General features: G+C 36.3%; 1 protein-coding gene across 3 annotated transcripts in view; it reads right to left on the bottom strand.

Moving 5' to 3' along the window:
- Positions 1–246: 246 nt before the first annotated feature.
- gpm6ab (glycoprotein M6Ab) overlaps positions 247–14,191 on the bottom strand; it is a 62,401-nt gene continuing 48,456 nt past the window's right edge. For 2 of the 3 annotated variants that reach the window (XM_051901747.1, XM_051901738.1), the window contains exons 2-7: positions 9,409–9,601; positions 8,443–8,599; positions 7,211–7,376; positions 5,293–5,369; positions 4,541–4,606; positions 247–2,441 (exon numbers count right to left, since the gene is read on the bottom strand). In XM_051901747.1, coding sequence (XP_051757707.1) covers positions 2,289–2,441; positions 4,541–4,606; positions 5,293–5,369; positions 7,211–7,376; positions 8,443–8,599; positions 9,409–9,601 — 812 coding nt within the window. In that variant the 3' untranslated portion in view covers positions 247–2,288. Of the gene's footprint in view, positions 2,442–2,477; positions 2,979–4,540; positions 4,607–5,292; positions 5,370–7,210; positions 7,377–8,442; positions 8,600–9,408; positions 9,602–14,191 lie in introns of those variants that run through there. The other variant, XM_051901757.1, reaches the window with a different exon arrangement.

A 14,191-nucleotide genomic window follows, 5' to 3' on the forward strand; every position in this document is an offset into this window, starting at 1 on the left:
TAAATGATTTATAGAATATATCTTTTCAAGGTTTTTAGTTCATTCTAGCATTAAACATTTAGGTTGGGTTAAAATTCACTTGCCTGTTTTCAACCTTGCTATAGGTCAGCATTTCCTTGTGTTGTATTTAAAGAAATGCATTTATGGGTTGTATTGAACTACAGATGCAAGATTAACAGGCTTTAAAAGGTCACTCAGTCACATGACCTACATGCCAAACACACACAATAAATATGAACAATTAAAACAAGTACACAAGTGTCTTTATTTACGCAAGCAAGTTTGTTTCTACAGTTCGAAAAGAAAAAAAGCCACTGTCAAGCTGTTGGCACATTTATGTACAAAACCAGTTAATTTTACTGCCTGCTACAAAGCATTCTCAGTGAAAGTACAAAAAAACTAGTACAGTATGTGGATAAAGCTGAAAGCAATGTCAGGATAATACTGAATACGCAACATCATAACAAGTATAGGTTTAAGACAGGGTTTGGAAAATTATCACAAACTAGAAAGGACAAAACTCAAACACTACAACCTAATAAGATATTTAGCTTAATATTGTTAGCGTAGTAACTGTAATACTGCACATTTAGAAAAAATATAGTTGACCCCAGCAAGACAGTCATAAGTGTAAAAATCAAAATAAAGGATCTTTTTTTTTTTTTTTTCTCGAGTTAGTTAAAACTATTACCATTAGATGCATAACCATGCCACAAATAACATCTAGATTCACGGTTTTTACCTAATACAAGTTTCTTTTGTGGTTTTAAAAAAAGCTGCATGACTAGTATGAGTACAGGGACTCAGCGCTGATTCCAAATGCACTTACACCAAAAAACTCACAATGGTCCATAAGTGCACAAAAACTAGCTTTTTTTTTTTTTTTTTTTTTTTTTTTTTTTTGAGTTTTGTTTTTTGAGACACTGACAAAAGTACTTTACTGCAAAAGTAGGGCAACTGAAGTTGGCAAGACCAACCAAAACACTGAGTTTGGCGTAATACATGCCTGTACATCCACATCTTTCTAGTTCTTATTCGAAATGTTTGAATGTTACATAACTACTTTGTTTATTCCACCTTCCACAGTGTTTGGCAGAGTTGTTGAAATCAACTTTTCCATTTAGATTTATACTTCTCCGATATGAACGACGATCTCAAGAATATCACCTACTGTAACACTGACTGGCAAGATGTGTTTTAAAAACTGACAAGAAATGTGTATACACTTAAAGAGATATATACAGTTCAGAGGAATGACCAAAAAACTGTTTTTGTTTGATTACTTGCATTTAAAAAGTTAAAGCTAAAACTAAGCAATAAAACACCTGAAAATGTTATTCGCATGTGAGTTTATGGCTTGCAATGGATGAGAGAAAACGAATATCCATAGAGTCTCCCAAGGCAAATCCTACGTGACCACTCTAGCTGATTTGAGATGTTCTTTCACGGTTCTTCTTTCCCAGTCAGCAGCCATCTTTGTCGAAGCTTAACAAACAGTTACTAAGCACCAGTGTCACACCTTCCATTAATACTGCGCACAGCTAGCATATACAGTTAGGCCAAGCTACAATATAGCAGTAAAAGTCACTTTAAGGTACTTTTTGAAATCCCTGGCACTCCAAAACTGAATTTGTTGGAAAAAGAATCTGTACATTTTTGTGCTGTTGCTGCTGTAAGTGTGGCAGCCTGAGCGATTTAACCTGTAAATCATAAGTTACAAGTTTGGTCACATTTTGGTTTTTAAAAAGTCTAAAGAGAAAAAAAAAAAAAAATCTGTGAATCTAAATCATGACTAGCCATTTATAGGGTGAGCTTGAAGAACGTAAATCATCGGTGAGTAATACAAAAATGTGAAAAGTGTGCTGTAATCCCTTTGGCTAAACCCAAAACCCCTAACAAGACCCAATGAGACTTAAAAGTATGTGGTACAAAAGAGAAGTCACTCAGCTTGGTGTGTTTATCAGAATGTGCTTTCAAACACGTCAACAGAAAAGGGAGGTAGAGGAGAAATGAAAGGACAAAGAAACTAAATCCTGGGTAGTCAGAGACGTTGCCATTGAGACGATAAGCACGCCCCTAGACCAACATTCTGGGTCACACCCGTACGTAGCAAGTGTTACAGTTATTTGCCTCCCTAATCCCATCCCATCCCACTCCTCACCCCTGGAAACCATGGAAAGTAGACTTAGTTAAGTTTAGTTTATATATGTGTCTTCAGGGAGGGGAAGGGCATGCTTGTGTATGTGTGTGTGTATACATATTTATATGTGTGCGCATGACCGCGTGCTTTATGTGTATGCGTTCAGACGCTCTTTAGAGCGAGTTGAGTGGATATCATGAAGCTCCTGCTCCTCCTTGGACTTGATATCCTCATATTTCTGCATCCGGCAGGCGTCCTTCACGTAAGCCCAGTTAGCCGACAGCACCATCAGGTAGTGCACCTACAGCAACACAGTGGTTAGAGGGGAGGGTTAGTATTAGTGCTGATAACCATTCTGCACCCCCCCCCCCCAAAAACTCAAAAGGATTACTCTGGAGAAGACCAGGAGGGCGTTTAGTGCCCCAGTTTAGTATGGAGATCAACCGTTTCCCATGTCAGACAAAGCAGCAACCAGTTTCAGCTGAATATAAGCCAGGTTAGTTTGTTCGTTTACACATGTTATCATTTGTAACTGGTGGGTTAACTTGGGGCTACGCAGCTGGTTATGGCGGGGAGGTGAGGGAAGCACAGGAACTGAAACGATTTTGCAAAATGCAAGGGCCTGGGTGTCATTTTAATCAAGCTAATTAAGGGACGTCATTATGAAAGTCGCGGTTGTGGGCGATGGTGGTGGGGCCCTTGGTGGATAGAGAGTGTGTCGGGAGGTGGGAAAGGACACCCCAGACCGGAGCTGGCTTCAGAAACGCGTGCAGTACCTCCCCGTGTTCTTAGACGTCAGAATGGCATTGTTATGGATGAGGACAGACACTGCCACCACCTATGACAGTAGCCAGATCATTGAAAAAGAGAAAGGAAGAAGGTTACTTACTGCTTCCTAACAACCCCATTCCTAACTAACTCCTTTTCACCCTCATGTCGTTCCAAAACTATATGATATTCTTTTGTTGAAAAGAGGAGATGTTTAATGTACACTGAAAGTGAATGGTGAGCAAGGGCTGTCAAGTTCCAAAAGCATCATAAAAATCCATCTTCTGAAGCCATACGACATTGACTGATAATCTTGCCCTTGTCCGTGTCACTCAAATCTTATTCACATTCTTGTATATTCAAATATGCAAATCAGTGATGCCAAACGTCATTGGTTCTTTTGGGTCTCATAACCAATTTTGAAAATGTTTGAGCACTACGTCTGAGGGGAAAGGCCTATGATGCCTTTCAGGGTGCGTTTCTGTGAATTTCCGAGCCTTTGGTCACTATTTACCTTAATTGTATAGAAGAAAAGAGCTGCCAAACATCTCTGATGTGACCAAAAAAAAAAAAATGGAACAGAGTCAATAAATGATGCCAGAATTTTCATTTTTAGGTGAATTATCTCTTTAAATTTGGATGGTTCTGAAAATGTTGGCATAATTAATGTGTTTTCAGAACAAAAATGGCTCCTGCAGTTCCCTTGCAATGCCACAGTTGGGAAAATGAGACTCTGATTCATTTTGCTGAAGTTCCTCTATACACCAATGGGTGGCATCATTGCTGCACAAATCAGCAAACTGCGAGTATGCAGCAATATTCTCTGAAAGGTATGATGTAATTATATAATCAAAAGAGCACAAATTATGATCCAATTCTGTAGACTCTTTGTTTCTAAGTACTTAATGTCCAAGCTGTTTTCTCATTTGCAAACCGTGTGGAATGCAATTAACTGGTATAAATGAGGCCAGACTGTTTCCTTTCCAGAAAACAAATGCATTGTGCTTTTCAGATACACACACACACACACACACACACTGCAAGAAGCTTAGGCAGAAGACAAGAGCACAATACTAAGGTAAACAGTGAATTGACTGCATCAAATTAATTTGATACTATTCTATTTACCTTCTACATAAGCTCTTATATTAACCAATGAAAATGGCTTTTTAAGATTCAAACCAATGGGTAGAAAATAGTGTCTCACAATCACTTATCGCTGTTCCAAACAAGCTTCTCTCCTTCCTTCCCTCTCCTCTTCTGTTTCCATGGCAACAACACCTCCTGCATTTTCAATGATGAGCGTTCCTCTCCCTCTCTCTTCTTCTCTCTTTGCTCACTCACTACTTTACAAGAGGCCTTGGATGTCTATTGCATTTTGGCTCACACACACATTCTTTCCTGATTCTAAACAAGTGCCTGATTTCTATAACATACTTGCTTAGATTTCATATTACCCTTCTCGCAGGTGTCCCTGGAGTCAACGAATTAATGAATCTCATAAATCAATCTATATTCCATTTTATTGCCCTGAAAGGAAATTTAGATTCAGGGAAAATTTATACAATGCATAAACGGAGCAATAAAGCAAGATAAAAAGTAAAAGAGAAAGACAGCAGTGGAAAAGCTCACCATTGCGATAACGGCAGCTCCAGCCCCCGCAAGTGCGCAGACAAACAAGTGGAATGTCAGATCCAGCTGAAGAAAGAGACAAAAAAAGACTCTGAAGAGGAGAAAACCTGGATGGTTTTCTGACAAATCACCAAGAACACTGTTAAAAAATATTTTATTCAAAAGTTGTAAATGAAACAAAGATTATTGGAGTAAATTTTACAAGAAAACACTATTTCCATGTCAAAATTTAACATTTCATTCAATGTGTTACTTGCCTGTAATTAACTGTAAAATTGTTTCTACACCAACGAATTACAGATAAATCTAGATCTCTAAAACAATTTAAAATGATAACCTCAAGCTATAGCTATGCACATTCATTTTCATTTCATTTCTCCAGAGCAGCACATGTCAACAGTGACCTTTAAACAGATCTGATAAATGTCTGTAATCTCTAATAATATTGTGAAAACATGACATCCACTGCCATTTAACTTGTGGCGCAGTCCATAAAAGGAGCTGCGCAACCTTGCTAATAAATTTTAATATTATTTAACTATTACATATTTATATGGAGGAATCCCTGCTACACAGCGTGTCTTCAGACTTAAAAGCATGGAAAGGTTTACAATTTATTCATATTCTCTCTCTCACTCCCCACCCTTCTTTTATGCCATAGGTCGCTGACTGTAATGGTGGATTGAATTTAGATGAAGATGAAGGCCATCAGTCAGGATAAAACAGGCCCTGCTTCAGAACTGCCAACTGACCTCATTAGATTCACACATCTTGATAAAGTTCTCAGAACCAGTGCACAGTTTTTTCTCCTCACCAATGGACACAATCCCTGCAATTCAAATAAAGGTGTCAACATCAGATTATTAGGGAGTTGATATGTGCTTATTAAAAGTGCAATAGTACATGCATAAATGACCATTAGATATGCCAAAGCTGTTTGGCTAAATTGTGCTAATATGTAGAAGTCATGCTTTGGTCATTTGTAACTTTTTAATAATGGTTTTAATTATTTCTTGAACGTGTAGGTAAACGTGATTTCACCAAGTACAGCATGTTCCTGGATCAACATCATTGTTGATCCTGGAACAACATTCCAATCAGATTTGAGGGAAAAATGTACAGTTTATGTCAGGTTTAGGATTACAGGGGTTAGGTGCTTCTACATCAGTCATTTCCCTCTGATTTAAAGGGTTAGTTCACCCAAAAATTAAAATTCTGTCATTAATTACTCACCCTTATGTCGTTCCACACCCGTAAGACCTTTGTTCATCTTCGGAACACAAATTAAGATATTTTTCATAAAATCCGATGACTCAGTGAGGCCTCCATTGCCAGCAAGATGCCCAGATGCCCAGAAAGCTACTAAAGACATATTTAAAACAGTTCATGTGACTACAGTGGTTCAACCTTAATGTTATGAAGCGATGAGAATACTTTTTGTGTGCCAAAAAAACGAAATAACGACTTTATTCAAAAATATGATGGGCGATTTCAAAACACTGCTTCATGAAGCTTCACAAATCTTTTCTTTTGAATCAGTGGAGCTTGAAAGACTGATTTCAGTAAATGAGGCTTTGTTACGTCATAAGAGTTTCGGAATTTCAATGGTTCGCATGACTTTGGCAGTTTGATTCACGCTCCGAACCACTGATTCGAAACAAAAGATTTGTAAAGCTTCGAAGCTTCATGAAGCAGTGTTTTGAAATCGCCCATCACTGGATATTGTCGAATAAAGTCGTTATTTTGTTTTTTGGCGCACAAAAAAGTATTCTCGTCACTTCATAACATTAGGGTTGAACCACTGTAGTCACATTAGTAACTTTCTGGGCAATGAAAGTGTTCATTGTCTTGCTGGCAATGCAGGCCTCACTAAGCCATCAGATTTTATCAAAAATATCATAATTTGTGTTCCGAAGATGAACGAAGGTCTTACGGGTGTGGAACAACATGAGGGTGAGTAATTAATGACAGAATTTTCATATTTGGGTGAACTAACCCCTTTAAGGAATAAGTTATGGGTAGGGTTAGGGGTAGCGATAGGGGCTACATTTTCGGATTGGAATGTTGTTCCAGGATCAACAAAATATGTTGATCCAGGAACATGTCTTACTTGGCAAAATCACGGTGACCAATGGGGTACACCACAGCTTTGATGTTGCAATACTGTTAATAAATGGCCGTATTACATTTAAATGTCATAATTGTGCTTCCAGTAGTGATGGTACACAATTGATTTCTGTAATGTGCAAATGTAATGCAAATGTAATGTAATGCATTTTGTTGTTTAGCTGTTGCAAAATTTAGAAGAGTTATTTTCCCATATTCTCTGTCCTTGGAAGTCTGGATAATACATGTAGCCTGTCACATTCAGTAGCTTCTGCACTAAAACATGAATAAACTGCAACACAAAACATAAATCTGATTGAGAAAGGATTCCAGGTTGTTTTAAATCATCTCGGACAGTTACAGCCCTACAGCCAGCTGGACATGGCATTCACTGCTAACATATTCACATAGTAATCCAGAAGCACTTGAATGTGACTAGAAAATAGCAATCATAAGCAGCAATCCATAGATCCATATTTTATTTTGCTGGCTAAGTATTTAGTTTACACCAACATGTGCAGAACTTAAGAAAAGAAAAACATAGTACAGAACTGAGCTACGCACCAAACTGACGCAGGTCGAAACAAGGGCTAGAACTTTCCAGGCTACTATCCACCCGAGAGATGTTCTGACAGGTGTTCCAGATGTTGAAATACATGAAGACTGGCAGAGAGGTGAAGGCTGTAACGCCCAGCCAAGCCAGCATGAAGATATAAGTAAGCATGATGAACTGAAAGAAAAAGAAAAAAATATATGTAAAACTTTCAAGTAAATGCCACACCATACCATATGGAATTAACTAAACATTAGTATTATAATATTCATAAATTCAGTAACTCAAAAAAATTTAGGGATACATAATATAGCAGTGACCTTATCAGCCATCTGAAAGATGTCTGTTGTTGGAATTAGATTATATCAGATTTATTTTTTCTAATTCAGTAAACTCCTTCTTTTCTACTATACAATACTATGTTTTCTATACCTCATTTAACTTGAAGCATGTGATTTATAGTGTGAAAGGTTTTTGTTTAAAACAGGCAAAACTTATAATTTATGAAATCATGCTTAGTAAAATTTCGAGATCAATGCTTTTTGCACCATATTATTTAAAGGGTTAGTTAGGAAATTTCTGTCATTAAAGGGTTAGTTCACCCAAAAATGAAATTTCTGTCATTAATTACTCACCCTCATGTTCATCAAAAATTAAGATATTTTTGATGAAATCCGATGACTCAGTGAGGCCTTTATTGCCAGCAAGTTAATTTACACTTTCAACGCCCATAAAGTTACTAAACACATATTTAAAACAGTTCATGTGAGTACAATGGTTCAACCTTAATACTATAAAGCGACAAGAATACTTTTTGACTTTATTCAACAATATCTAGTGATAGCCGATTTCAAAACACTGCTTCGAAGCTTTTGTTTCGAACCACTGATTCGAAACAAAAGATTCGAAGCAGTGTTTTGAAATCAGCCACAAAAAGTATTCTCGTCGCTTTATAATATTAAGGTAGAACCACTGTAGTCACGTGAACTGTTTTAAATATGTATTCAGCACCTTTCTGGGCATCTGAAAGTGTAAATTATCTTGCTGGCAATGGAGACCTCACTGAGCCATCAGATTTCATCAAAAATATCTTAATTTTTGTTCCTAAGATGAACGAAGGTCTCAAGGATGTGGACATGAGGGTGAGTAATTAATAACAGAAATTTCATTTTTGAATGAACTAACCCTTTAATATGCTATCCTGCTTCTGTAATAGCTTTTTTAGATGGGTGGTTGATCTTACCCAAGCACTGACACAGCGCCCACAGGTGGTGATCTTAAAGTCCCCATAAAGGTCCCGGATGGCCCCAGTGGTGAAAAATCCCTCCACCATCAGCAGAATACCATAGACGAAAAAGGCTGCTGCCACTCCATAGATCACATACTTTAAGATGTCAATCCTGAGGAATCAAAAACGATAAATAATTCAAGTGTCAGTGCTTATCTTGCATACAAATAATAATAGAGGGCACAATGGTGGCAGAGTAAGTCTGTATTTTGTGAAGTCCTAATCCACAGATTTTTTTGTGTGTAGATTAAATTCATTTAAAAATAAAAAAAAACACACACAAGTACATAACTGTCTAATTTAATTATTCCAAAGCCTTACTCAAAAGTATTTGATAAAATAAGATAAAATGGCTGAAAAAATGCTGCTCCACACCATTATTCCTTCCTCCACCCACTCCTTTCTCTTGTTCTCTCCGTCCATCCTGCTCTCCTTCCCACCAGTAGAGTTCCGGTGAGCAGGTGTGCTCGGATGATCTGGTTCAGAACGCTTAATTCTCTGAATGGGACTGATGCCAAAACCTAACATGGTAGCTCAGAAAAATCAGTCTTGGCAAAAGTGTTTATGCGTGTGTCACTCTTCTTTAGAAATATGAGTGTGGGAAAACACATTCTTTTCTTTACTCACTCTAGGTATAATTATTCTGTATTGTCCCTATTAACTTGAATAAAATGTATGCAATAGTATGTTTGTTTAAGTTAAACTAATAGACAATGAATGAAGTCATATGTCATTTAAAGTCAAGTGTTAATTCTTTAAAACTTGGGTTCTTGGCAAGCAATAATGTCAGTTAGCACTACATTATTGAGCAGAGCTGGTCAAAGAAACTGCATTTGAAGCAACTAAAACATGTCACAGAAATTTGGCTCAACAGACAGCAAATGTTCTTTTTCATTACAACGTTGGTATTATGGCACTCACATGGTAAAGACATCCAGGGCATCGACAGGCGACCGGACAACATCGAAGTAGGTCTGCAGGATGGTGACGGTCCCAGAGAGAGCCTCGTGACCACAGCCACAGAAGAGCGCCACCCCGGCATACAGCAGGATGGTCGCGATCAGAGAGGCGTAGGGTATCCCACTCAGGCATTTGAGGCAGCATTCAGAACACCCTGGGAACAAGAGGGAGAGTCAGTCCATAACGGCTAAAAGAGCAGTAGTGTATAACAACCAATAGCGATGCGATATATGGCGATGCTGTTGATTAATATATAGAAGTGCAAGAGAAATTAGAATCAAGTAACGGGAATATGTCAAAAATGTAATCAATTAAGTATCTTGTTGATTAAAAGTATTTTAAAGTATAAGGTTTTTTAATAAATCAAGATAAGGCAGTTTTTTTAAGAAATGTATACATTAATTCTGCAAGGATGCTTTAAAAGTGATCAAAAGTGACAGTAAAAACTTGTTACAAAAATGAAATAACTTAAAATAAAAAAATCTGAAAAGTAATGTATTACTGTTTCCACAAAAATATTAAACAGCATTGTTTTAATTCATCTTTGCCATCACAGAAACACATTACATTTTAAAATATCATAACATAATAGAAAACAATGATAGACAGACGATAGATAGATAGATAGATAGATAGATAGATAGATAGATAATTTACATATATATATAAAAGGTCTAAATAAACAGTAAAAAAAAAAAAAAACTTTTTTTTTGCTTTGGAAATGTAATTATGTAGAAGTATCCAATTATCCTACAATCATTTAATTAAAGCATAATTTCTTCAGGGTTATAAACAGCAAAGACTATATCAATTCAAAGCAGGACGGTTTATGTACAACAGATGAAAATGGTGAGTCCCGTCAGTCCATTACCTATCTCAGAGTGGTAACAGATGAAAGTGCATAGCAAATTCTATTTGCACGGTCCAAGAGAACATCCATTCCCACACATGTCACAGGGCAGGAAGTTTACTGTCACTCTAACCAATCATAACTGCCACAGCTGAGAGATTCATGGACACAATTCAACAGCACACAAACACTATTGATTGCAAAATTGCAAGTCGAGAATGGTACCAGCAATGATTTATGGGTAATCATAAACAAATCCCACCAATACAGGAGAGAATATAGATCAGGTCTTCAGAGGATGTTCACTATCATGTATACCTTAGAATAAAAATAAGAGTCCTTATTGTGGAGCTCAGCAAGTCGAGCAGGATAAATGTTTCACAGCACAACCTCTTAAGCCCTGAAGCAAAGACATAGTACGGAAGATACAGCTGAAGCTGAACGCGCACGGTTTTTGAGCTTACATCCCATCTTTTCACTGAGCGCCTTGTAGTTGCTATTGGTGCAATGGCATTGTATGTGCATTCTCCTCATTCCTTGTAGCTGCACCCCAGAACTTGCTGTTTACAGGAGTGTGGATAATGTGTTTTTTGCAGCAGTGACCCAGCTGTTACAGGGGAAACAGACTTACACCTCCATTACACCTTGAGAAGAGCCTGCAGCTCTGAACACAGTATAAATGCTCTGGAGAGCAGGCAAGCGTTACTGCATCAAAACACGCATTATGTAATCCTGACTGAATTTAGAGTAATGCATAGATTAAGAAAAGATAACAATGTTCATTTATTAATCACACCTTGCATTACTACTGTATACTGGAATTTCAATCAGTGCTCAAACATTTCATATGCGTTGATTCTTCTTGTCAGTATGACTTTTGTTTTCTGTTCAAACACGAATTCAATCAGATCAACAGAATTAAAATAAATCCACTAAATAATATACTAAAGTCTGCAGTCTGTGGATGGAGCAGTAAGATTGTTTATGATAGAAATTAATTCTTTTATTCAGTAAGGATTAGGGCTGTCAAAATTAAAGTGTTAACGCATGCAATTACTTTTTTTTTTTTTTAAAGCTGCAGTCCGTAAGTTTTGCCTCTTTGTCGCCATCTCTGTTTGAAACCTGCAATTGCAGTTATTTGCGGAATTATCATCTTTACGTGGGTTGTGCATCGACATGGCTCCTCAGCACAGATAAATCTAATGTTTGCTATCAGTCACCACATCGGTGGATACTGTACTTCAGAATCACAGATCCTGTGTCTTGGAAGTATGACTAAAATAAGAATTTTCACCGGAAAATGTCATCTGAACAAGTAAGTAAAATGTCTGCCACTTTTGTTCTTTTGTTCGGACAATGTGGGCCAGCCCTGTTGCAATGTAAATATATATTATGAAGAATGAATTATAGAAAATTTACGTAGTCTATATCCTTCCGTCAGCCCAGACGAATTATTCGCGCAGGTGCGGCCCACTTGAGGCAAAAAAAACTAATCCGTTTAGTGTGCTCAGTCTGTCATTGTCAAAATGTTTGAGATATCCAATCAAACCGAAGGAGGCGGGATTTATGCTGCGTTCAGATTCTTGAGATGACAACACGTGACGTTATATTCGGAGCTGTTCACGTCCTCGGATTGGGAATTATGCGTTTCTATGGCACCACTATCAACGCCTAAATGAATCTACAGCAGTCAGGCAGCACAGCGGCCACGTGTTACGTGGGAGCTTTCAGAAAACTCCCAGCTTACAAACTGTAATTACGAGCTCTACGAGGACGTGAAAGCTTTTTACTGTTAAGTGACGGACATTAATTTCCAGGGATACACTTCTGACCTTTTTGGATTTTTCATATTTTAATGCCATTTACGTTATTCGTCACACAATGCACAAAGAAACATTAACATAGCCTATAGTTTTCAGCATGTCAGATAAGAGTGAATGTTTGCGTATCTGTTGTCAGGATTACTTCAGTAATTTCACAATAATTTGAAAATTATTTATAAATATCATTTATGAATAAAATATCATTGGAAATATCATTCTCAAAATATCATTCTCGAAAATCGAAATATCATTCTCAAACTTACACTAAACATGGCAAAACCGGCATATTCAAGTAGCCACTATGTCCCGTGTTAGGAAAGTGTCTAAAATATATAATTTTCTTATTAGTTCACATGCGTTATTTTACAGACTGGTGATCAAAAGTTTAAATAAGACTTCTTTAATGTTTTTAAAAGAGGAAGGCGGAATTTATTTGATCGAAAATACAGTCAAATAGCTGTTTTCTATGTGGATTTATTGTAAAATGTAATTTATTCCTGTGATCAAAGCTTAATTTTTAGCATTACTACTCCAGTCTTCAGTCACGTGATCCTTTAGAAATCATTCTAATATGCTGTATTTTTCATAAAAATAATTTTTACACTCTTTTCCACAATTGGACCTCTATTCCATAAAATCACAGTTGTCAAGCTCCTGAAAGGACAAATACTATAACCACTAGAAAGGCAGCATAAAACAGTCCACATTCTGCACTACATTCTAAGTCTTAGACCATACCAGAGCATTGTTATATATGGACTGATTTAATGGTAGGTATTAAGCTTCAGTGATATTAAACTTCCCTGTATGGAAAAAAGATTTGAAATTTTTTTTAAATAATTTGCCATGTGCATCAGGAAAGACAAATAATAACACAAACAAGCATGCCAGTCATTCATTAAAGTTAATGATAAGCATTTCAATAATAATAATTGAAGAAAAAAAAAAGCATTTATATTTCTGTATAAATAGCATTTATACTTTTATGTTATAAAAAGTGGTGTAAAAAAATGCTCTGTGCATAATGAGCTGGTGGGTTTTATGGTGAGGTGTGTTGCGGACTGGGTGTGATGGGCCACTTTGTGCCAGAACAAAAGCTTTTTTGCCCCAGTCCGCCCCTGGTTCTGACCAACTGAGGAAAAAAAGCATTACAATAAATCGTGTCGCCAATGGTGATTAAATCTAACGATCGCTTAGCTCATATCACGTCAAACCGTGCAAATTATTATTATTGTTAAACTTTGTTCTCAAAATGGTTAATGTTAACAACATCAGCATTGTGTGACTGTCAATTAATGTTTTTTAAAAAAAATCAGTTTCATAGAGACATCAGTACCAGTATTAGTATCAGTGATAATGGCCTTCATTCATAAAAAGATGCCATTAAACAAATATTTAAAATATACTGTCTTTAAGTTGTTTCTACATTAATTTGTAGAGTACCTGTGAAATTATTACAATATAAAAATATCCAATGTTTTTAATCGCAATTTATTGTGATTAATAACAGGAAAAAAATGTGTGATTAATTAGTATTTTTTTAATCAATTGACAGCACTAGTAAGAATGTTTCAGTAAATACATTTACAAAAAAAAATGCAAAATAATTTTATTTTAAATAAATGCTGTTCTTTTGAACTTTCTATTTATCAAAGAATCCAGAAAAAAATATATCTCAATTTACACAAAAATATTGAACAGCACAACTGTTTTCAACATTGAGAATAATTAGAAAAATCAGCATATTAAAATGATTTCTGAAGGATCACGTGACAATAGAAACTGAAGTAATCATGCTGAAAATGTAGCTTTGGCATCACAGGAATACATTACATTTTAAAATATATTAAAATAGAAAAGAATTATTTTAAACTGTCATTTTTCATAACATTACTGTTTTCACTGAATAGCCTTGTGAGCACAAGAGGCTTCTTTCAAAATTATTTTAAAAGTATTACTAACCCCAAACTTTTGTAGGTATAGTGACTTGTAATTTAATATATTTTGTGCAGGAAAGCATTTGGTGTAGCAAGTTTTGAATTCTTTGAACATCTCTGTGGTCTAAACCAAA

Source organism: Ctenopharyngodon idella, chromosome 1, assembly GCF_019924925.1.
Source record: "Ctenopharyngodon idella isolate HZGC_01 chromosome 1, HZGC01, whole genome shotgun sequence".
Classification (NCBI taxonomy): domain Eukaryota; kingdom Metazoa; phylum Chordata; class Actinopteri; order Cypriniformes; family Xenocyprididae; genus Ctenopharyngodon; species Ctenopharyngodon idella.